Here is a 26423-nt window from a genome sequence, read left to right on the forward strand (position 1 = left end):
GTTGATGTTGTGTATGATGTTGATAGATTTATGGATATTAAACCATCCTTGCATTCCTGGGATGAAACCTACTTGGTCATAGTGTATGATCTTCCTGATGATGCATTGGATCCTATTTGCCAGGATTTTGTTGAAGATCTTTGCATCAGCATTCATCAGGGATATTGGTCTGTAATTTTCTTCTTTGGCAGCATCTCTGTCTGGTTTTGGTATCAAGGTCATATTGGCTTCATAAAAGCTGTTTGGGAGTATTCCCATTTTTTCAATTTCATGGAAGAGCCTGGCTAGGATTGGTAGTAGCTCCTCTTGAAATATTTGAAAAAAATCATTAGGAAATCCACCTGGGCCTGGGCTTTTCTTTTTGGGCAGATGTTTGATTACAGTTTCAATTTCCTCAGTAGTGATGGGGTTTAAGATATGCTACATCCTCCTTACTTAACTGTGGAAGGTTATAAGTGTCTAAGAATTTTTCCATTTCTTCTAGGTTCTCATGTTTAGTAGCTTTAAGTTTCTCAAAGTAGTCTCTTATTACCCTTTGGGTCTCTGCAATATCTGTCGTGATCTCCCCCTTTTCATTTCTAATATGGGTTATCATATTTCTCTTTCTCTCTTTGTGAGTTTTGCCAATGGTCTATCAATCTTGTTTAATTTTTCAAAGAACCAACTTCTGCTTTTGTTGATCTTTCAGATTGTTTTTTGGTTGTCCACGTCATTGAGTTCTACTTTCAGCTTTGTTATTTCTTTCTGTCTCCCTATTTTTGGTTCCTTTTGTTGGTCATTTTCTAATTTTTTGACCTGCGTCATTAAGTTATTCAGGTATGCCCCTTCTTCCTTCCTGATGTGTGCTTGTAGAGCTATACATTTTCCTCTCAGGACCGCTTTTGCTGTATCCCATACATTCTGGCAGTTTGTGTCTTCATTATCATTTGTTTCCAGAAAAGTTTTGATTTCCTTTTTGATTTCATCTCGGACCCACTGGTTGTTCAGTAGCAGGGTGTTTAATTTCCAATTGTTAAAGTTTGTCTTCTGTGTGGCTTTGTAGTTCACATCTAATTTCAGAGCCTTGTGGTCAGCAAAGGTAGCCTGCAAGATTTCTATCCTCTTGATTTTATGGAGGTATGTTTTATATGTCAGCATGTAGTCTATTCTGGAATATGACACATGTACATTGGAAAAGAATGTGTATCAAGGTATTTTGGGATGGAGTTTCCTGTATATATCTACTTGTCCTCTTTCTTCCATAACTCTTTTCAGGGCTAGTATGTTTTTGTTGGGTTTCAATCTGATTGACCTATCAAGTATTGATAGGGCCATGTTGAGGTCTCCCACAATTATTGTGCTATTATTGATTTCTTCTTTCAGATTTGTGAGTAATTGTATTAGATAATTTGCTGGTCTTTCATTGGGTGCATATATGTTTAATAGTCTGATTTCTTCCTGTATCACATATCCCTTGATTAGTACATAGTGTCCATCTTTGTCCCTTCCCACTTTTCTGAGTATAAAGTTGGTGTCATCTGATATTAATATGGCCACCCCAGCTTTTTTGAGGGTGTTGTTTGCTTGGATGATTTTCCTCCAGCCTTTGATTTTGAGTCTATGTTTGTTCTGACTATTCAGATGTGTTTCTTGTAGACAGCAGGTTGGATTCATTTTTTTGACCCATTTTGCACTCTGTGTCTTTTAATTGGTTAATTTAGTCCATTGACATTGAGGGAGATGATTGTCATAGGATTTAATGTCATCTTTGTAGATAAGTTTGCTGTGTTTGTTGGTCTCTCTCGTCTTAGAGTAGACCTGTCAGTTTTTCCTTTAAGGCTGTTTTTATCATCTGTGAAGTTTCTGAGCTGTTGTTTATCCATGAAGCTATGTATTCTTTCTTCAAACCTGAACGTGATTTGGGCTGGGTTCAGTTTTCTCGGTGATGCATTCATTTCATTCAGTTTTGTCACAATATCCCACCACTGTCTTCTGGCCTTGAGAGTTTCTTGTGACATGTCTGCTGTAAGTCTTAGGGATGCTCCTTTAAATGTAATTTCCCTTTTTGATCTTGTTGCTTTCAGTATTCTATCTCTATCTATGGGATTTGTCATTTTAACGAGGATGTGTCTTGGGGTGTTTTTCTTTGGGTCTCTTTTAGCTGGTACTCTTCGGGCATGCAGGATTTGATTGCATGTAGCCTTTAACTCTGGGAGTATCTCTTCATGATGTCTTTGACAGTTGATTCTTCCTGGAGATCTCCTTCCTGGGTTCTGGGACTCCAATGATTCTTACGTTGTTTCTGTTGAGTTTATCAAAGACTTCTATTTTCATCTGTTTGCATTCCTTGAGTACTTTTTTCATTGCCTGTTCGTTTGTCTTAAGGTTCTTTTCCAATTTCTTCTGTTGTGTTGAGTTTTTCTGCATCACATCTTCCAGTACTCCAATTCTCTCCTCAGCTGCTGATATCCTGTTGGTGAGGCTATCCATTGAGGTTTTCAGTTGAGTAACCGTGTTTTTCAGAGCTGCTATTTCAGTTTGGAGTTTTCTGATTTCTGTCTTTGTGTTCTCTTCAGATCGATCTATGCTTTTTTTGAGATCTACTAACATATTCCATATTTCTATTCTAAACTCCTTATCTGAAAGGTTAATCAGGTGGTTGGAACTTATTAGGTCATTCGAGCTTTCATCTTCATTCTCTGTGAATGGTGTTTGCCTGTGAGGTTTCCCCATTGTCATGCTTGTAGTGTGGTTTCTCCTGCGTGTTGTGGTGGGGTTCGTTGGTTAGAAAGAGTGCGGGACTTTGAAGCGAAGCAGATGCGCTCTTCTGCTGCCTCTAGTTGACAGTCCTCAGAGTGAACAAAGGCACAGCAGGGCGGAATCTCCACAAGCCAAAGACCTCAGCTTATTGGACAGTGACGCCCGCAGCCAGAATGTACTTACTGGGCAGCTTCAAAATGCAGTTTTTTGGGGGTGCGCTCCCTAGGCCTCTGAGGAAACCTTCAGGGATTAAGAAAAACAGGCAGACAGGTGCAGAAGAATATCACTTATACTTTTAAGGATGTCTAACAAAAAGATAAAATACAGGAGTGGTCCTCAAGAAAATATGGATTTAAGGCCATGTGCTATCAATTTCATAGCCACTTGTCTTTTGGCAAACAACTTTAAGTTTTATTTTTTCTTATGATTATAAAAAGGAAATAAATTAGGGTCGGAATGATAGTAAAATGAGTGAGGTACTGAGTAGTCATGCATATTACCTGGGTTCTATTTCTTGCATCCCTTATGACCCCCTAGGACTGTCAGGATTAATTCCTGAGTGCAGAACCAGCAGTATCCACCAAGAATAGTTTGGCGTGGCCCAAAAACAAAATAAAATGGAAAGGGAAATAAAAAGCATGAAGTGCCTATCTCATAAGGCTCTTGTAAAATTAAATGCGACAACAAACCAAGAATATTTAGCAAAATGTCTGAAACAGAGCAAGGTATTATGCATGTTAAGTACAAGATAAATATTAGATATGTTTGGGTCAATGCAAAAGCCAGAGGAAATAATTGAAATGAAAACAGGTATTCTTTTCTTAAAAACTATGATATACCTAAGCATTATTGAAATAGCACCAGACTGTGAGACCTTAGAGACCCTCTAACAGAGTTAAACATGAAATAACAAAGTTGTTTTGACTGATTTACATCAGACCTTTGTTGTTCAAGCACAATTTCCTCAACACACTCAACATGAAGCATCCAGATAAAAATACAAATCCATGCATTCAGATGTTTCTTGGAGTCAGAGATCAAGATAGAAATCCCCCGAATAATAGAGATTTGCGTCTCTAAACTTATTTATTATATTCACATTTAGGGAGGCTGGAAAGGAATAGTGTCAGCTTTTTAACCAGAATCTTTTCATTACTTCTCCCTGTTGGGGCTGCAAGCACATGCTGTGAGTGACCTCCATATATCCTCAAGCTGTATGCAGAGAGCAAATTGAATCTGAAAGCTTTATTAGACAAGTTTGTCTTTTAGCTGGTGGAAGTGGATGTTAGTTGATTTGGAAAAAATAAAATTTCCGTTGAAATTGGGTCCTGACCTTAAAATAATCTCAAAACCATGTGCACAATTCAATTCTGAGTTATTTCCTTCTTATTAAAAGTGGAGTGCAGTGGAATAGAATAAGGCAAATTCTATTTTAAACAAATAAACATCAGTATAAAAAAATAAGGGGGTTTCTCTATGGCTCTTGTATTGAAGAAGCAATAGCATCACCAAAACAAAAAATTTAAGGGTACTAATAATCAATACGAGAATAATCACCTCTATGTACAATCCATAGCAAACATAGACAAATGATGTCTTTGAGTCATAAATTTTTTGCAAGGGGAAAATCTCTGGAAGTTGAACTGGTAGATTATTTTATTTAAATAGTATATCTAAGACATATAAATAAAATAATTTCTACATTTTAAAATAAAAAACAGGTTTTATTCAGAAATTCTGGAAGGGGGAATAGGATAAGAGAGAGTGATGATCTCAATAGAGAATGCAGGCTTCTCCAAAGGTGGCGAGTCCCCGTATGCATGGCAGCATGAAATATGAAAGTCCACATCTCAAGAAGAGTGTGTCAGTTAACATGTGCCAAGTGAATGACCCACGAACACACATATAGAAAGAACAGCAAATGGGTCCAGGGAGCATATGTGCTCAGTCCTGCTTTTTTGTTATAGAATGATCAATTTTTGAATTTGTGATAATTTGTGAAAAATCAGAAGTATTATAACTTCTTACTGAGGCACTATATTATATCTTAGCCATTGGTACATTTATTATTGTAGTACTTTTTTATACATTCTAGAATAGCTAGAGTAAATGAATTCACTATGGACTGGCAACGACTTTGAGAAATTATATTAGAACATAATTTCCAAAATATATTGAAGAGCAAGTAGAATCTGTATGGATTTTAAGATAATGGTGGCATATTGTGTTGTATAGCACACATAACTAAGAATAGGAGTTAAAGAATATGGGGCCGGTGAGATAGCATGGAGGTAAGGCGTTTGCCTTCCATGTAGAAGGATGGTGGTTCGAATCTGGGCATCCCATATGGTCCCCTGTGTCTGCCAGGGGCGATTTCTGAGCATAGAGCCAGGAGGAACCCCAGAGGGCTGCCAGGTGTGACCCAAAACCAAAAAAAAAATGAATTAAAGAATATAAGTTAGATTCAGACTGCAAGATTTACACCAAATCATTGGATATACTTATTTGATTGATAGTGAAGTCTTTTGATACAATTTAAGCCTACATCGGCAAATAAGATAGAATAGGTTCCATAAAGTAATCTATTATGAACTAAATTTAATTACATATATGATAGACTAGTGAAAACTAAGTTTGTAAGACAAAAATGATTTTTTGAGAGACAAGAAAACAGGGGTTCAAGCCAGGTGTGCAGAAAAAAAAGATGCAGTAAAGGTAGAGATCATCCAGATGAAAGGGCTCAGCCTGAAAATCCATATCCCAAGAGGAAAGAACATACTAAATTAATTTTATAAAAAGGTGGAAAGCTTGGATTTAATGTAGCATATCGAAACACTATTGAGGAAATTAAAATTGTAATCAAATATTTGCCCAAAAACAAAAGCTCAGCCCAGATGGATGCACTAATGAATTATTTCAAACCTTTGAAGAGAACAACTACCATTCCTTTTTCAGCTTTTTCATGAAATTGAAAAAATGAAAACACTTCCAAATAGTTTCTATGAAGCCAACATCACCTTGATACAAAACCAGACAATGATGTTGCCAAAAATGAATATTACAGACCAATATCTCTGATGAACACAGATGCAAAAGTCCTCAACAAAATTCTGGCAAATAGGATACAATGCCTCATCATGAAGGTCATACACCAATATCAAGTAGGCTTCATTCCAGAAATGCAAGGTTGGTTTAACATCCGTAAATCAAACAACATAATACAAACTATCAACAAGAAAACTAAAACCATACAGTCATATCAATAGATGCAGAGAGCATTTGATAACGTCCAACACACATTCTTTTTTTTTAATTTGGGGTCATATCCGGCAGTGCTCAGGGGCTACTCCTGGCTCTACGCTCAGAAATTGTTCCTGGCAGACTCGGGGATGCCAAGATTGCCGGGATTTGCTATCTCTCGGCTCCCCAACACCCATTCTTTTTTTCTTTTAATATATTTTTTATTTCTTTAGTTAAACATCATGGCTTATAAGTTGCTCATAATATAGTTATTGGGGTTTTTGCCATTATGTAATATTTCATGATTTAGTTTTAGTCATACAATATACAACATCTTTCACCAGTGCAAATTTCCCACCATCAATGTCCCTAGGTTTCCTCCTTTCCTTCTTCCTGCCCTCTCCTCTACCTGCCTCAGTGACAGACATTTTTCTTTTCTATCCCTTTCTCTTTCACTTCCTCCCTTTGGACATTATGGTTTGAAATATTATTACTGAAGGAATATCATGTATGTCACTTTATCTCTTTTCTGCAGTTCAATCATTTCAGAATACATTCATAGAGCTACATAAACATTAAGCATGTAATCTTAAAACATCTATTGCCTATAAAAAGAAATCTCATGGCTGGGTAAAATTGTTGAAGTAATAGAGAGCACATGCCAAGCTTGTGGAAAGGCCTAAGTGTGATCTCTGGCACGCAGGACAACTTAAGCATCTTCAGATATAATGCTGTTACTCCTCAGAACTACTAGTTAGAATATTTGTGTTGAGCACCTAACTGTAATGTCTGCATTGCTTTATCAGACATTCCCAAAAATGCCTATGGAGAATATGGGTTAAAAAAGAGATACAAATATGAGGAGAAAATATTTTACTCTCTACTTATCATACTTCCCAAATGATTTGTCTTAGTGTTAAGTAATGTTACATCATGACTTTTACTAACTTTATTTTGGGGAAACTTATTTATGAGTAATTTGAGAGTTTATTTATGAGTACATAAAAACTATTGTGTTTTTCTGAGCAATATAGTTAAAATGTCATATATTGTGACACTTAATAGGACAACACTATAGGTTGTATTGGAAACTTAATAAAGTATAGTTTATAGTGTATTGCATAATAGGTCTCAAAAATCATCCTGTCACAAAAAAAGTTATTGTAGGGAGGACTGTTAACTAGATATCCTGAAAACAATTTAGCAATACAGATAAATATTAAATCATTCAGTGTTACAGACTAATATAATGTTTCATATTAATTTCACCTCAATTTTAAAAAGACACTTGTTAGAACTGAAGAGATTGTATAGGGGTAAAGGTACTTGCTTTGCTCTTGGCCAACCCTGGCTCAATCCCCAAGAACACATAGTATCCATTAAGCACTCTTACAAATGATCCCAGAATACAGAGCCAGGCGTTTTCATAAACACTACTAGTTTATGCTCAAAATCCATTTATTAATTACTTTTTAAAATAAATATAATGACACTTATTTTTTCTGTCTACAACTTTAATTCACTTTTCTATAAAATAGTAAAGTTTAACATACACATGGGTTCTGGAGGATGAGAATATGAGATCTTTTAAGGAACCCATATTTATGCTGAACATAGATTTTATACACACTATACAATATGTATATATTGTTTTATAGGGAGTCTCATCTCTTGGTGATCAGGCTAACACTTGACTCTGTGTTCAAGGATCACCCTTGGTAGTGCTCTGGGGACTAAAGCTTACCTTAACCCCTGTACTATATCTCCAGCCAGAAATTATATTTTATTAGGATAAATTTAAAATGGTAGGTCAGGGGCTGAGGAAGTTAAGGAACCATGTATGCACATGCTGGTATGTGAGTTCAAACTATGGTACCACATACCCCCAGTTCTACGTGGCCCAAGTACCAGGTTAGTAAAGTTTAGCTGGAAGGACTCCTGAGTTCTGTTTGGGAGTGTACCCACCAATAGATTGAAAGTTGGAAAGATTTAATATTGCTATGCAGAATTCTACCTTCTCAGCTTTCAACTGTCATGTCAAATGAAACCAGGACTCTGGCTTATCACCACTTATATCCCTCTTTTGTCCCTCTCCTCCCTATCCCACCTGACCCAGCAGACTAAGGGTACCATTCACCTATCTGAGCCCCATCTCTGTGATAAAAACAGAAAAAGTCTCATTCCCACAGGCCTCACACACTATTTAGAAAGAGAGCATGTTGACTCCAAAGCCAATAAAAACTCTCTTTAAGATGGGAAAGAAAGGAACTTTTCTCAATATAGTCATGGCTATCTACCACAAGCCAATGGGAAATATTATTCTCAATGGAGAAAAAAGTATAAGTCTTTCCTCTAAAATCTGTAACAAGATAAGACTGCTCTCTCTCACCACTTCTATTTAACATAGGACTAGAAGTACTTGTATAGTGATTAGACAAGAAAAACATATCAAGGACATCCAGATAGAAAAGGAAGAAGTCAATTTCTCACTGTTTGTAGATGACATGATACGATATTTAGAAAACCCTAAAGACTCTACAAAAGCTTCTAGAAACAAATTCATATAGCAAAGTTGCAGGATACAAAATTAACATGCAAAAATCAATGGCCTTTTATACACCAATAATGACAGAGAAGAAAATGGACATTAAAAATCCCATTCATATTAGTGCCCCACAAACTCAAATTTCTTGGAGTCAACTTAACTAAAGAGGTGATTGACCTATACAAAGAAAACTACAAAACACTGCTTCAAGAAATAAAAGAGGACACAAGGATATGGAGACACATACCTTGCTCATGAATTGTCAAGATTAACATCATTAAAATGGCAATACTCCCCAAAGCATTTTACAGATTTAATGCAACCCTTCTAAAGATACCCATGACATTTTTCAAAGAAGTGGATCAAGCACTCTTGATATGAAGCTCACCACAAAGAGTGGTGAGTGCAGTTAGAAAAATAACTACACTAACATCTGTCATGACAATGTTAATGAGTGAGAGAAGTATAATGCCTCACTTGCATACAGGCAGGGGTTTGGGGAGAAGGGAGATCAGAGGCATTGGTGGTGGAAATGTTACACTGGCAAAGGGGGGATGTTCTTTGTATGACTGAAACCCAACTACAATCATGTTTGTAATCACACTGCTTAAATAAAGATATTATAAAAAATAAAAACAAATAGGAATAATACTGCACCTTTTGATCATAGTATATTGGTTGAAAGCACTAAACCAAAAGGATATTGCCCTGGAAAGCACATTTCTTTGTAAATGTTCCTGAAGTAATCAGGCACCAGTGTTTTAAAAAAATAATATAATAAAATAAAAAAAACACAAATAAGAGTATAAATTCCTAATGAGAACGACCCTAATTATTGCCAAAATAACAGTGAACTGGGGTGATAGGGGTTTTGAAGCAACAGTGCAAGTATAAAATGGTAATATGGAAATGTTATAAACAAAGATACCCCAACAAAAATAAACGAAGAAATACACCAAAGTGACTTTCCAAAAGGCCACTCTGATTTTTTCCTGCATAGGGGCAAGTAGGCCAAATAATTTTGGAAAACTGTGATGTATACTATTGCTACTTTTAGTATACAATGACAAAGTCAATGGCATGACCCACAAAGCTGACATTTACTATTAGACTCTTTATAAAATAAGTATGTTGATCTCTTATCTAGTTGGTAGCACACCTGAGATTAGAATTCAGACTTCTTGACCTCCAATATAGCACTTTTCTAATTAGAGTTGAGACTGGCTCACTCTAAAATTAATTACGGAAGAGAAGGTTTTACAAGAGTTTAATCATCTAGAAACTTCTATTAACTGACATTTCTATATGTCTCTATACAATGGTCATTTATTTCATAGCTATTTCCCAGGGACATTTGAATAACTTTAATATAATGATTTGAAGTCTTCACATTAAGTATATTCTATATGCAATTTATTTTTTATGCAATTTCTTTTTTTTTGTTGTTCTTTTTTGGGTAATCCACACCCATTTGATGCTCAGGGGTTACTCCTGGCTAAGTGCTCAAAAATTGCCCCTGACTTGCAGGGACCATATGGGATGCTGGGGGGATCGAACTGTGGTCCTTAATTGGCTAGCACTTGCAAGGCAAACACCTTACCTCTAGCGCCACCCTGCCGGACCCTATGCAATTTCTTTAGAAAATGCTCAAACGGGTACTCTGTAATGTGAATATTCCCAAACCTAGCAGCTTGTGGATGGAAAGGATTGACTTTGACATTTACAACCAGATTTTCTGGCTCTTTGCCTCCACCTGCCATGCAGGCCTTCAATACCATGCAAAGTCCTATATACCCAAGTGTTTTTGAGAGTCTCTTGGGAATTGCATATATGCATGGCAATTTTCCCCACAGATCAATTCTCCTATTCCCTAGCTTAGTGTACTGTCCATTCCTAAGAATTTCAAGATAAATTTTCTTGGAAGTGAGCAGGATTGGTAGAATTGAAATAATATGCAGGTTACTTTGATATCCTCAACAATGGATCTACCTAAATTCATTCCATGCTATCTGAAGACACAAGGATACACTTCCTCCCCACTTGCAAAGATTTTTGACCAAAGTTCTTAAAGTGCATATCCAAAATTGACAGCATTGGCATCAAATGAACACCTTAAGAGCTGTAAATTTTTAGAATTTCCCTAGATCTGCTGAATCAGTAACTCTGAGATTGAAACAGAACAATCTGTATTTAAATGAAAAAATAAGTGACTGCAGTATCAGTAAATATCACAACATCAGATAAAGGTCAATGCTTTTATCTGTTTTTCCCCCCTCTCCTTTAATCAATTAGTGGTTTGTGGATAAAGATGATCACAATAAAGGCACCCATTCTGATATTCATGGACCTTGAAATGCCAATTTCTCCCTTTAAGGGGTCAAATCCAATTCTCTAATCTTTGGATCTGTGTTAGAATTGCATCTTTGTTTTGACTAATGAGATGTAAAAGTGGAGTTGTATAAATTTCAGAGTCTGTATGTCAAAGGGTCATGTAAATATCCATTTCATAATCTCTATCACTGACCTGAGAATGCCACACAATGAAACCCAACCCATCAAACTGGAGATGATAGGCCTTTAGAAGAAGTAAAGTTCCCTAGACTAGAGCCAAATTTCAAATATCTGAGTTGGCCCATTTTAAACCAGCCAACTCCTTTGAGTTGCCAGGTATATGCACACACATAAATAATATAAAGAAAGACATTCATAATAGGTGTAAAGCTAATTATATAGATTCAATCACAGATGCAGAGAACTATGAGCAATTACTTTTGACTTAAGTAATTATCATTTGATACCCAAATAAGATGTTTAGCCCTTTCATGCAAAGGTACACAACTGGTAAATATAGGTATCCAAGCAAACAATTTCCATTTTTCCTTAGTATTCTTATTCCACCTTCAGATTAAAACAATTAATATATAATCTGCAAGACAACTCCTCATATTATGTTATTCAAGTACAAGGACATAAGTTGTAGTTTATACAATTATTGTCATCTTTAGGCTCAGTGTCCACACACAAAATTGATATTCAGTCAGAAAATGTAAATGATCATTCTACAGTTTTATGGTTTTAAAATTTTTAAATCATTCTCCAACTCATGAAGTCAATAAAACAGAAACACCTCACTTTAATCCTCATATGTACAAATTTGAATTAAATAATATTAGCTACTGGCTAGCTGCTTCTGTATCTGAATTGTCATTTGGGTTTTTGAACAGAGAGAGGCAGACAAGGCTCTACAACAACAACAGCAACAAAAACAATAAAACAAAACACAGGCTTTAGAGTCAGACACATTTGGATCAGAATTCTGGCTGTGTTTCTTCACAGATGTGTGCCCTTAATCTAGCTATGTCCCCTCTAAACTATGGGATTCTTACCATAAAAACATGCGTATTATGTCCTTGGAATAATTTTGAGACTAAAGATATAAATTGAGCTAGCACAGTAATGGAAGTGCAATGGAAAACTTACTACGATAAAGCCTAAATTATAATGTAGTGCAAGATATTAAACAAAATCATAATCATATAATAGAATTACAATGCAAATGAGATTTTTTAAATGTTGTACTTATGGAAGATTAACATTGTGGAAGTCAGGAAATCAGGAACATAAACAAAATGAAAAGAAACTTTTATTTTAAAGAAAACAGCACAGGGTGTAACAAATTCCCTATTAATTATATCCATCTGACCTTCATGTACTGAGCATGCATAGTTTATTCCCAGCTCAGAATCAGTTTGCTGTTGAAAATGAGAAGTTCCTGATTTTGAGATAATTCTTGCTCCTGTCAGTTCTCCTATAGCTTGGGCCTCAAATGCACACTCTCTTTCCAGTGGCAGGGAGCTGTGGAGATTTTTCAGATACTACTTATATCTGGTGATTTGCAGAAATGGAGTAGGCAAAAGAAGTAGAGGGAGATGAGAATCTTAAGGGAGTTGGAAGAAGGCTAGAAGATCTGAAAGGTATCTCTGACAGCATCCACTATGCTCTTTTCTCTGCTATAAAACCTACAAGTATCCCTAGACTTTCTCCACCTTATTCCAAGTCAAAGCCTTTGCTCTGTTGGTTCTTCACTTCTGACAGTATTTTTCTCCCCAATAGACACAATGCTCACACTCCTTAACATCTATCAGCTTTCCAATAGTCTAAGTTTTTTCTTTAGGAAAAGAATGTGCTGAAATCATTATAAACATTATATCCGTAGTACAGATTTCTTTTTTTCATAGCTTAGTTTCTTAGTCTTTATGATTTTGTTTTTTAAAAATTTAATGTGCACACAAATTACCTGAGGATATGAATATGGAGAATATGATTTGGGTGGTTTAGGGTAGAACATGATATTCTGTTTTTAAGAAGATCTCATTCAATTTGGAGATATATTTTGTAATGTTTAACAACATTGAGATGGATTCTGCTTTCTTTATTAGTGTATTAACTTCTACTCTGATCCACTAAGAATGCATTTGTCATGAATGGAGGAATTTCATCTATCCAGCATCCTCAGCAACAGCATGGGGTCCAATAAAGATAAATTATTAAATAAATATTTATTAAGTGGATGAATTATATGCTGCTAGAAATCAAAATGGAAACTATTAATGTGTTTTCTATCAATAAAAATATTATTTTATTGTGGTATTTCCAGGTTAAGTGGATTCCTCTGCCCTGACTTCATTGTAAGTGGCTTAATTTGAAGCATAAATAACATTTACAGTTCAACAATCTTAGAAAGATATTGTTGTAACCCAACCTCTTTATAGATTTAGAAATTCTAAGGTTAAACATACCAAAGAGAACTAAAAAATAATACAAACAATACAAACTAATGATTACATAGGGGTGAGACAATAATCTGTGTTGAGAGAACAAAAGTAGAAAGGTCATAAAAAAAAAGAAATAATCCTGCATGAGGATGTCTAGAATGTTCTTGGACCTAGATTTTAGGAATGAGAAGGAAAGAAATAAAGTTGAGGGAAAAGGTACAATGATAAATGAGAAATAATGGGACTGAGAGCCAAGAGGGCACAGATACATTAGCAGCATTAAGATTGGTGGTGGGAATGTTGCACTGGTGAAGGGGGTGTTCTTTACATGACTGAGACCTAATCACAATCATGTTTGTAATCAAGGTGTTTAAATAAAGTTATTATTAAAAAAGGAAAGATAGAGGTAAATGTTAAAACAACAGTGTGAAAAATACTGAAATAGATGAACCCTGCTGTGTGCTTTTGCGCACTGGGGCCATTCTTTACTGCCTCAGCTTCGATGTGGCCATGAACCACCCCACCTAGAAAAGGTCCCGATGGCAACAGCTCAAATCTTTACAGACTCAAAAAGAGCCTTAAAAGACAAACTGAAAGGTACACTTTAAGACAAGACAGACCAAGTAATACACTAAATTCGTACATAAAGATGGCAATAAATCCCATGACAATGATCTCTCTCAATGTCAACAAACTAAATATATCAGTTAAGAGACACAGAGTGGCAAATGGATTAAAAAGCTGAGTCCAATGTTCTGCTGCCTATAAGAAACACATCTGATTAGTCAGAACAAATAGATACTCAAAGCCAAAGGTTGGAGGAAAATCATCCAAGCAAAAAACTCTATTAAAAAGCTGGAGTGGGGGCTGGAGTGATACTACAGCAGTAAGGCATTTGCCTTGCATGTGGCCGACCTGGAACTGATGCAGGTTCTATCTCTGGCATTACATATAGTCCCCCGAGCCTGTTAGGAGTGATTTCTAAGTGCAGAGCCAAGACTAACCCCTAAGCACCAATGACTGTGACCAGACACTAAAAGCAACAACAACAAAAGCTGAAATGGTCACAATAATATCAGATGAAACAAACTTTAGATTTAAAAAAGTTATAAGGAACAAAGATGGACATTTCATAATAATCACGGAGTATGTAAAACAGGAAGAAATCACACTCCTAAACATTTACATACCCAATAAGGGACCAGTAAAATATTTAATACAATTGTTTACAAATCTGAAAGAAAAGATAAGTAGTAACAAAATAATAGTGGGATACCTCAACATTGTCCTGTCAATTCTATTTCATCCAGGCTAAACCCAACAAGAATATACTAGCTGTGAAATTAGACATAAAGGAAAGTGGATTAGTAGATATATCTAGGGATCTTCACCCCCAGAAGACTGGATACACAGTCTTTTCTAAAGCACATGGGTCATTCTCCAGGATAGACTACATGCTGGCCTATAAAACATACCTCCATAAATCAAGAGGATATAAATTGTTGTGCTACCATCTCAGATCACAATGCACTGAAATTAAAAGTGAACTACAAAGTGACACAGAAGAAAAACTTTAACACCTGGAAATTAAACAACTCACAAATGAACAAACAGTGGGTCAGAGATGAAGTCAAAAAAAATCAAAAGATTCCTAGAAACAAATAAATATGAAGACAAAAATTATCAGAATTTGTGGGATACAGAAGAAGCAGTCCTAAAAGGAAATTCATAGCTTGCAATCAAATATCAGGAAGGCAGAATGGGCCTACATTATAAACTTATTGACACAGTTTATCTTATAAAATTAGAAAATGATCAACAAAATGCACCAAATATCATGAGGCAGAGGGAAATAACAAGGCTGATAGCACAAATTAATAAAGTGTAAATCCAAAGTACAATCTGAAAGATCAATGAAAGCAAAAGTTGGTTCTTTGAGAGAATAAACAATATTTATAAACCAGTAGCAAAACTCACAAAGAAATGGAGAAAGAGTAACTTAAAATATTGGATTACAAATGAAAAGGGGGAGATCATTATAGATACTGCAGAGATTCAAAAGGTAATCAGAGACTATTTTGAGAAACTCTATGACACAAAATATGAGAACCTGGAATAAATGGACAAATTGTAGACTCTCATAATGTTTGAATTAGGATGATCTAGCATATCTAAACAGACACATGACTAATGAGGAAATAAAAATGTTAATCAAAAATCTTCCCAAAAACAAAAGCCAAGGCTCAGATTCTCTAATGAATTCTATCAAACCTTTCAATATGACATACTGCCAATTATTTTCAGGCTCTTCCAGGAAATTGAAGAAAGAGAAACAATTCCAAGTAGTTTTTACAAAGCTAGCATCACTCTGATACCAAAAGCAGACAGAAATATTGAGAAAAAATTAAAGAAAACTACAGACCAATATCCCTGAGGAACACAGATGCAAAGATCATCAACAAAATCCTAGCAAATAAGATCCAACACATCAATAAGATCATACACCATGACCAAGTAGGTTTTATTCCAGGGATTCAAAGATGGTTTAACATGCATAAATCAATCAAGATAATACACCATAACAACAAAATAAAAAATATAAACTACATGATCACTCAATAAATGTAGAGAAAGCATTTGATAAGGTCCAACATCCATTGATAATAAAAACTCTCAACAAATAGGAACGAAAAAACTTTTCTCAATATAGGACAGGCCACTTATGGCATGCCCATGGCAAATATTGTACTTAATTGAGAGAAACTAAATTTGTTTCCTCTAAAATCTAATACAAGATAAGGCTGCACCCTCTCACCACTCCTATTTAACATAGTACTGGAAGTACTTACCATAGCAATTAGGCAAGAAAAATATATCAAGGGCATCCAGATAGAAAAGGAAGATGTTAATCTCTCACTGCTTGCAAATGACATGATACTATATTTAGAAAACCATAAAGACTCTACCAAAAACTTCTAGAAACAATATATTTGTATAGCAAAGTGGCAGGCTAAAAAATTAACATACAAAATTCCATGGCCTTCTTAAAACAAATAATGATATAGAGAAAAATGGACATTAAAAAACAATCATATTCACAATAGTGCCAAATAAACTCAAATACTATGAAGTCAATTTAACTAAAGAAGTGAAGAACCTATATAAAAACTATAAAACACTGTTTCAAGAAATAAAAAAGGATACAAGTAAATGGAGACACACATACCCATTTCATGGATTGGGATGATTAAAACCATTAAAATATCAATACTCCCCAAAGCACTGTACTGATTCAATGTAATTTCTCAAAGAATACCCATTCTTCAAAGAAGTAGATCAAACACTCCTGAAACTCATTTGAACAATAATAAACCACAAATAGCTAAAGCAATACTTAGAAGAATTAAAATGGGAGTCATTACTTTCCCCAACTATAAATTGTATTACAAAGCAATATTAACTAAAACAGCATGGTATTTGCAATGAAGACTGATCCTCAGTTCAATCGAATATACTTCAGTATTCAGAGACTATTTCCTAGACTTACAATCAATTATTCTTTGATTAAGGTGCATGAAACTAAAATGGGGCAAGGAAAGCCTCTTCAACAAGTGTTGTAGGGACAACTGGTCTGCTACATGCAAAAAAGCAAAATAAGATCTCCATCTAACCCCATGCAAAAAGTCAAATCCAAAAGGATTAAAGACCTTGATATCAGATCCAGAACCATAAGGTATATAGAAAAACACGAAGGCAAAACTCCATGACATTATTCAAGGAGGAAAAACCACTGTCCAAAAAAGTGGAAGCTGAGATAAACACATGGTACATTAAACTGTTAAGCTTCTGTAACACAAAGGGTACAGACTAGGATACAAAGGCCACCCATAGAATGGGAGAAACTATTCACCAAAACCCATCAGATAAGGGGCTAACATCTAGATATATAAGATACTGACAATACTTACCTAGAAAAAGCATCTAACTCCATCAATAAATGTGGAGAAGAAATGAACAGTTTCTCAAAGAAATTGCCAAGAGACATATGAGAAAAATGGTCCACTTCAGCAATTATCAGGGAGATGCAAATCAAAACAACAATTTGGTACTATCTCATGCCACAGTGACTGGCATATATCACAAAGATCAAGAACAATCAATGCTAGAGAGGCTGTGGGGAGAAATGAATTCTCATTCACTGCTGGTAAAAATGACATATAGTCTAATCTTCTGGAAAACAATATGGAGATTCCTCAAAAACCTGGAAATTGACCTTCTATATTATCCAGCTTTATCATTCCTAGCAATATATCCTAGGAGCACAAAAACAGAATACAAAAATGCCCTCTGTATTCCTATATCAAATGCAGTTCTATTGACAATAGCCAGAATCTGGAAACTATACAGATGCTTGACAACAGATGAGTGACCAAAGAATACTATGCATCTGTCTGGAAAAATTAAGTCATAACATTTTCCTATACATGGATGGACATGGAAACTTTTATGCTGAGTGAAATGAGTCAGAGTTAGAAAGACAGACACAGAACAGTCTTACTTATTGTAGGATTTAAGAAAAGTAAGACAGTATGGTAATAATACCCAGGGATAATATAGATAAGTTTTGAAAGGGCCAGCCCATGATCTGAAGCCTACAAAGCATGGTGAGTGTAGTTAGAGAAATAGTTACACCAACAACTATCATGATAATGGTAGTAGTGAGTGAGAGAAACAGAATGCCTGTCTCAAAGATAGACAGGGGTTGGAGAGGAAGGAGATGGGGGGCATTGGTGGTGGGAAGGTGGTGGGAAGGGCTTATTCCTGGAAGTCTCAGATGCCAAGGATCTAACCAGGTCATTCACATACAAGACAAGCACCATGCCCTCTGTACTGTCTTCAGCTCAATTTCTCCAACTTTTTCAAATCTTTGATGACATTAAACATACTTATGGTGAGTTCTTAGAAACCTCTGGGGTCACAGGACACATTGTCACCCTTTTCACTACCTCTTGGAACCTTTCCCTGAAAGGTTAATGTCTTCCACTGAATTATCAATTCAGTATATTTCTTCATGATAAAAAAGGAAAATAAACTTTACTTGAAGAAACAGTCATCATGCTTTCATACTTCATTCATTTAATCTTTTGAAAAGTAGACAACACAAAAAACATAAAATAAAAAAAGTAAAGCACGCAAAGATGTTTTTAGTTCTGCTTAATCACAGAAGCATTACAGCAAAGAATTTTCCTGGCTTCTTTCTGCTAAGATTCAAAGCCAGCATGAACATTGCCCTGAGAATATTATGCATACTTTCTATTAACTATTGGATAGAAAGTGATATAAAAAAGGCAGAAAATTTGCAGCTAACACAAATGTGAAAACTCTTGCTAAATAAAACAGCCCTTTCACAAGCCTGTGGCAGTTCAGTTTCTTTTTCTTGTTCTTGAACTAAAAATCCTAGAGCTTTTCAAATAGTTTTCATATGGGAAAGATACAAGGAAGATTCCTATGTGCTTCTCTGCTCTGAGAAGTTTTTTGGTTCCTGTGTTGTTTTGGGGGAGGGATAGTAACACACTCTGCAATGTTCAGTGATTTCTGGCCTTAAATGATAGTAGTGGCATTTATATTTTATCATTGGCAAATGCTAGTGGAGGTACTGGGGTTTCACTCTAACTCCTCTTCAGGGATGTCCATCACTGAGATCAAGTCCCCAACGTACACACTGTTTTGGCTCAGACCCTGTGAAAGGTCCCCAGTTTATTAAACTTGAAACTTCTACGTTGCTTCATGTGAACTGTTGCAAAAAAAAAAAAAACCTAGAATACACTGTTCTGGCAGTTAATGGGGATTTGCCAAGTTCAAACTCGCCATTTTGCTAACTTTCAATAGTAAAATTCCAAACACATGAAATGCCAACTTCCTGATATTCGTAATATTTGCATATGAGAAAATAAAGAACTCCCTAATGATATACCAAACAGATCTATTTGTCTGTCTGGTAGCTCAATGCTAGAAACTTTTATATTTGCAAATCATTCTTAGTGGTAGATAGTTTAAGATAGTTTAAGATAGTTTAAGAGTTGTTCTGAAAGCATTGCCAGAGTTAGGGGTAGCCCCTGAGCATTGCAAGGTATATGCCCCTATCATTCATCCAAATTATCAAATAAAAAACTTGACTAAATTTCTTACTAATGAGAAATCCTTTTACCAGCCTACCACTTAAATATTTCTGGCACCTGGTTATAGAAATGGTAGCTGGTGATGGTATTCCATACCAGGCAATGATTTGCCTTCAATAACTTTGCTAAGGTCTCGCTTTAAAAATATACCCAGGGAAACTTATTCCTAAACTTTAAGTACAAAGAGTATACCCTCTCCCAAATAATTCAATTTAAAAGCCTAATTTCAAGGCATATGCCTCTGCTGAAATCAAAGCACATTTTCATCCTTGTGTACTGTCCAGTCCTGTTAGCCTTTCTTGGCTGCAAATGTTTCTTTGAAGTATAATCTGAATCTCTTTTGTTACCCAACACCCTAAATCAGAGTTTGTCTCTAATAAACCTACTCTGAGATATTCTGGCTAGTAAATAAGAACTAGGCTTCTTCCTACTAAAACAAATTTCCCATGATACCTAGAAATCTCTTCTCAGTTCTGCTTTCCAGATAAAATGGAGAGTGAAAAAAAGTGATGCAGTGTACTTACGGGCTCCAATAGGAGTCTGTCCGGGAGCTGGAGCAGCCTGTTTATCCCTCAGCTCTTGAAGTAAATGGTTCACCACCTTCCACTCCAAGTTCAGTTCTTCTAACTTCTTTAATAGAAAAGCATACATGTTATTTGAGCCATCACCTCGCAGATAACATAATCCATGAAGTTATTTTTTTATTTTGCAAATGCATTATCAAATTGTTATGATTATCCTAATTAAATTTCTCTGGGTAGAATTAACTTTTAAAGATATTATTGTTATTTTAGTCTAAAATATTTTGACTAAAATAACATATATGCATTGTTTGCCACATATTGCTACCGGCACAATATCATTTAAAGAGAGTGCATACATTAATGAAAGTAAAGCAATAAACAAGACTATCAATCAACTCCAAGTCTTTTAAAAAGTATCTAGCATGACTGTAAACATTTTCAGAAAACTTGCAATGTGTTGGCTCACCCTGGTCAGTAATATGAGAATCCCTTTGGAAGATAGATGACGTATACACAGAAATAAGTCACTGAGAGGTCCCTTCAATGATGGATTACTTTCCCCAAATGATGAGAAACATGTCAGTAGCTATCCTTCAGGGAACTCAGTTATAGAGATCTTCCTTGACAAGAGGCGAACTTTTATCCTATGAGTGATCAACTTTAGGGAATAGATGTCTGATCATTTTGACATAGGAGAGTTGGTTGGGGGAGATTTCAAGCCTCTGGCTCCTCAAATATTCACTTAATCCTCTTTATTGGCAGTGTATAATGATATATGATTGACAATTGGTTTGCTAGTAAAAAAAAAATCCCAAAACCAAAACCCCCTTTTGGTGTCTACCAGTTTCTGGGTATAAATATTCCTATATTGGGGCTGGAGTAGTGGCACAGTGGTAGGGTGTTTGTCTTGCAGGTGGCTGACCTAGGATGCACCGAGGTTCAATCTCACTGTGCCCCATATGGGGTGATTTCTGAGGACATAGCTGGGAGTAATCCCTGAGCATCACTGGGTGTGGCCCAGAAAACCAAAAAAAAAAAAAACAAAAAAAATTCCTATATTACCAAACTTAAGTAACTGAATAATGTCCAAAAACTAATAGTACTTGAAATGTTGATAGAGTATTTCAGGGGTAGAAATAGGCAGTTTTCTATAGTAGTGTAGTAATATGATTATTAATCGGGATTATAATATAAGCACAACTGATCTCTGCCTGTTTGGGGTTGAAACTGCTAAAAATGTGAGGATTTTACATTACTGGTAACCTAGGATATTAAAAGCAAATGTTTTCAAATGAAGGGAAAATTAAGTTCAAAAACCATAGAGAAAGGTTTCTCAGTTCCTTTCTCCAACCACGAAACCCATTTGACCTTGTTTTCTTCATCAGGCACCTAAGGTTGGACTCTAGTCTTGTGTAATGTGTCCCAAGGATAAAAATATAACACTGTTGAGAAAAGCTGGTCTAGAGCAGTGGTTATCATATTCAGGAATCATTAGAAATATTTAGGAGCCTTTAAAAACCATTTACTGCTGTGCTAGTTCCAGAGATTTATATTTAGTGGGTCTAGTGTAGGGCTGAAGAGTTTGCATTTCAAACCATTTTTTAGTCAATGCTAACTGTCAAGAACTAAAGTCATCCATTATCTCTAGTAAAGAACCAAACATATACATTTATGCTTCAAGGGAAATGTCCAGATATGTACAATCCTTGACAAAAATAAGCATAAGGGGCCTTAAATCATTATCACCACAATTAAATTCTCTTAAGGAAATTACCTGAGATAAAAAGAAGTGACAGAGCTGAAAAACAAAAAGATGAAAAGAACCCAACTTCCTGAAATATTCTATGCAGAAAAGTTGCTTAGCCAAGAACACACAACGTGTGCAAGAAAATCACTCCTATTGTGTCTAGCTTACAGAAAGCTTTGGTTTGTTAGAACCTAACTACCTAACTAGCAATTTATCACTTCTCATTCTAACTTTAACAAGCAGGGACTTAGGGTTAATGGCAGAGTACTTACAGAACTGTAAATTCCTACATTTCCAGCATAAGGAACACAGAGACGTTTGCCACTATGATATTGAGCTATAATGGTAAATAACACTGGTGAAGTCAGGTTTCAAGATGTAGAAGTAGCTGATGAGGTCAGATCCTGGGTGAGTAGAGCCCTCACAAAGAAGTATCCACCAGCCATTTCAAGAGAGTAATTCAATTTATTTTAGGTGGGAAAGGGATATGCACATTAGGGGATAATAGGGTGTGAGCTCTGTACAAACCGATCAGGTATGATGTGAGTGGGGTTTATAATTGGTGTGTGCTTCTGTGCTTAGGGAAGACAGGGTAAAGGGATTAGGGAAAGCATGGTGTGTGCTCTGGGTGTTAAAATAGAGTGTGTACATAATGTGATTAGCCACAATAATGAATACACTAAAAGAAAATGCACTGCTAGTCTGAAAAACTAAAATCAAAAGGGTCAACCTTTTGTTGTTTGATTTGTTTCTGGAATACATTGAAGCTGGATGGCGGATGGAGTGTAGCAGCAACTCCTGGATTGGTGCTCAGAGATTGCTCTTAGATGAGTTGTGTGTAGACCCAGGGATTGATCCTAAGCTTCCTGCGTGTAGAACACATGCTTAGCTATCTCCCCAGCCCAGAAAACTATAAACTCTTTAATGAGTTACAAAATAAATGGATATGCTCTTAACCCTGAAACAATTGGAATGTTTTATATATAAATACATCTGCATAATTTGCATCTAAATCATTAATATATATTTACATAAAGCACTTATATGTATGTGGTGCCTCTAATATAAATCCTATTCTAATGTTAATTATTTCAGTAAAATATCCATTTATTAAGTAGTTCAAATGTTAAGCTGCTACACTGCCAAATTTTGTGAGTTAAGTTTAAGTATTAATATACTTGTATTAATATACGCCCCCGCGCGTACTTTATGTATTTCATATATTCAGAATATTCCTTATTCTTATGTTATGTTTTCCGTATACAGATTGTTTATTTTTTATTCTCCGCTTTCCCACACCCCTACAAAGCTCTTTTTTACTCCTTAACTCTCTAACCCCTTCTCAAACATCACTAACCTAGTTTACTCTTTTTAACTTCAGTAGTGTAGAATCGTAATCACAGTCCAAAGCTGTGCATTGTGTGTGACAACCCCAAACTGTTTCAAGATACATAAAATGGACACGTATTTCTTTAGAATATTTTGTGTTTTTTCTCTGACAGCTATAATTCTTACTAAATGTTGTCTTATACAGTGATGATTCTAACCACTTTTTATCTTCTCTTTTTGAGCTGTTTAACAAGGAATTTTGGTGGAAGAGTCCCCCAGTTTAATGCTTATGATTGAATCATGTTAATGGAATCATTGTAATTGTTCTTATGGCCCCCATATGCGCCAATAACACCATGTGGCATTGCTTCTTATTTGCATAGGCACATTAAAATGGGAAAATAGTATAAATACAAATAAGATCCTATCTAATAGAGATTGGAACACACAAACCTTGTAGTGCAAAGGGACCTTACACCCTGAACATTGACATAACGACCTGGCACAGACCTCAGAAGAAAGGGCATATTCCATTCTCCCCTGAACCAGGAAAGCCATCCACGAAACATCCAGGCTGGTCTATAACATCACCTGGAAGCAATCCTCTACCACGGAAGACCTACACTGCTCAGACTTCGACCTGCTCAAAAGAGACTTCCCTTAACACTGAGAAGACTTAACAACAACAACGACCTGCTTACAGGACAGGGCTCCCTGTGTTGCCCTTTGATTGTGAGGTGAAAGGAGAGGATGCTCCACGTCCTGACTTCAATGTAAGATATGCAGATTCCAGGATCTTTAATACAGAAACATGATACCAACAACAGAGACTGTGTGAAAAATAAAAGTGTGCTGGCACTACAGACAATGTATTGGATTGGACGATCTAGCTTGCTTGGAGCCTAGACTTGGTCTTGTGCCAGGAAACTTCAGGGGTCTGGTCTCTTTGTACTTAGGCCAAGGTTATTTCTTTCCATGTCCCTCATATTTTGGTGGGCCTATGCAAACAACAATTGCCACTCTAACACCATTCTTACTGTGCTCCTTTGACTCTAATCCTTAAAAAAACTCACTTAAAATTTGAGGTTAACTTAAGCTAATATGCATGTATATGGAAATGTAAGAAAATACTATGCCTGTAATGTTTAAGGAGTTACGTAAGTTTTATGGCTTTAGATTGCCTTGTGTACTGTTAAGAAATATTATAATGTGTTACAATCTGGGGACTTGAGGGACAAAGTAATTGTACATGGATTCTGTCTTATTTATCTTAATGTTCTTTGGCTGAAATTTCAAAGTTAATATATCAGCAAGGGGACTTCTGAGAATTATGTTATGGGTGATTGTCCTTCCACTGTAACTTTACCTTGTCCTCTTACTTTGCACCCTTGTTCTCATAAATAAAAATAAAAATTAAAAAAAAAAAAAAAAAAAAAAAAAAATATACTTGTGAAGAAAACAGGCACATAGAAGTCAAAGAGATAGTTCAGGGTTAAGTCACTTACCTTGTATGCAAAAAACCCTGATTGGATCCTTGGCAATATATGTGGTCCCTTGAGCACTGTCAGGAGTAATCTCTGACCAGAAAACTAAGAATAAACTCTGAAAACCATCAAGCAATGTCAAGAAGAAAGAAAGTACACTAAGAGCAAACTGGGGCCTCAGGAGTGGGAATTAAGCACTCCTTCTGGTGTGCTTGGCCTCTAAAGAGGTCAGAGACTTGAGAGACCAACTGACAAAAATGGAATAGTCCATAGCTGTTAGGAAGAGCTACATGATATGTCCAAAAGAAGGGCCTGGGGGCCGGAGAGATAGCATGGAGGTAAGGCGTTTACCTTTCATGCAGAAGGTCATTGGTTCGAATCCCGGCATCCCATATGGTCCCCCGTGCCTGCCAGGAGCAATTTCTGAGCACGGAGCCAGGAAAAACTTCTGAGCACTACCGGGTGTGACCCAAAAATCACACACACAAAAAAAAAAAAGAAGGGCCTGAGGCCCACCTACCCACGTATATCAGAGGCCACAAAAGGGCATAGCTTCACAAGGGACAGTTGCTTATATGGCCACAAGTTAATTTCTCACCCACATAAACTTCACTGAGACCTAGCTGGCAGTGGAGAAGTTTGACAATGACATAGGAAAGAGGCATCTTGAGACTCCAAAAGGAACCTTGGTAAGGCAGTACAAAACCCCACCATGTCTTGTGGGTGAAGACTGCAACCTTGCAGAACCAGTCAGTGGTAATCTCTTATATAATCTCTCTAAAATGGAGTTGAGAGTGAAAATGCCTAGGATATTAAAGCGCTCAGAGAAATAATAAAACTAATATCAATAAAAATAAATACATATAAAAGCAGAAATAATAAAAATAAAAAAAAGATATCAGAAGTGCAAAGCTTGGTAAGCAAAATGAAAAAAACTCAATAGAAGCAGCCTCAGAGCTCTCAAAGAGAAAATCAGTGAGCTTAAAGATAAAGAGCAGAAAACTTCCAGACAACAAAAGATTTAAAAAAGCCTCAAAATAAATGAACAGATGACAAGAGATATTTTAGAGAAATTCAAGAGAAACAACATAAGAATTATTAGGAGCCCAGAGAGCCAGAAAGAAAACCCTATGAATAAACAACAAAGACAACATTATTGAATTGTTTCCAGAGCTGAAGTACACATTCACCCACATTCTGAATGATTGATAAGTACCAGCTAAAAGATATCCAAATAAGAACACCCCAAGACACAAGGATGAAAACTATTGATAGAATACTGAAATCACCTCGATCCAAAATAAAAAAAAATACAAAGGAATATCCTTAAGATTTACAACAGATTTGTTACCAGAAACCCTCTAGAAATAAAGTCAGTGATGGTATATAGTAAAAAAAAAACTCAATAAAATGAATGCCTTACCAAGAATACTTCACCCAGTTAGATTTTCATGCCAATTTGAGTGAATGACACACAAATACAGTGGTACAATGATTCACAGATAAAAAACCGACCAGGAATTTTATCAACTCAGAACCAAACTTACCAAAAGAACTGAATGGGGTACTTTAAGGCAAGACAAACCTCACAAACAACAATGAGATACTTCATACCACAGAACAGGCACACATCAAAAAAAAAAAAAAAACCCACAAGAACAACCAGCACTGGAATGGATGGTGAGAGAAAGGTACTCTCATTCACTGCTGTTGGGAATGTCCACTGGTCCACCTTTTTGGAAAACAAAATGGACGTTCCTCAAAAAAATTAGAAATTGAGCTCCCATATGAGCTCCAGAGAATATAATCTACGATCCCAAAACCACAATGAAGCAAAGCCCTCTGTATTCTTATGTTAACT

At 35.9% G+C, this 26423-nt stretch overlaps 1 protein-coding gene across 1 annotated transcript in view; it reads right to left on the bottom strand.

Moving 5' to 3' along the window:
* Positions 1-26423, bottom strand: part of DMD (dystrophin) — a 2686579-nt gene that overhangs the window by 954784 nt on the left and 1705372 nt on the right. Inside the window, exon 50 of the mRNA XM_049766737.1 lies at positions 20003-20111. Within this exon, the coding sequence (XP_049622694.1) occupies positions 20003-20111 (109 nt within the window). The remainder of the gene's footprint in view (positions 1-20002; positions 20112-26423) is intronic.

The sequence above is a fragment of the Suncus etruscus genome, chromosome X (assembly GCF_024139225.1).
Source record: "Suncus etruscus isolate mSunEtr1 chromosome X, mSunEtr1.pri.cur, whole genome shotgun sequence".
NCBI lineage: Eukaryota > Metazoa > Chordata > Mammalia > Eulipotyphla > Soricidae > Suncus > Suncus etruscus.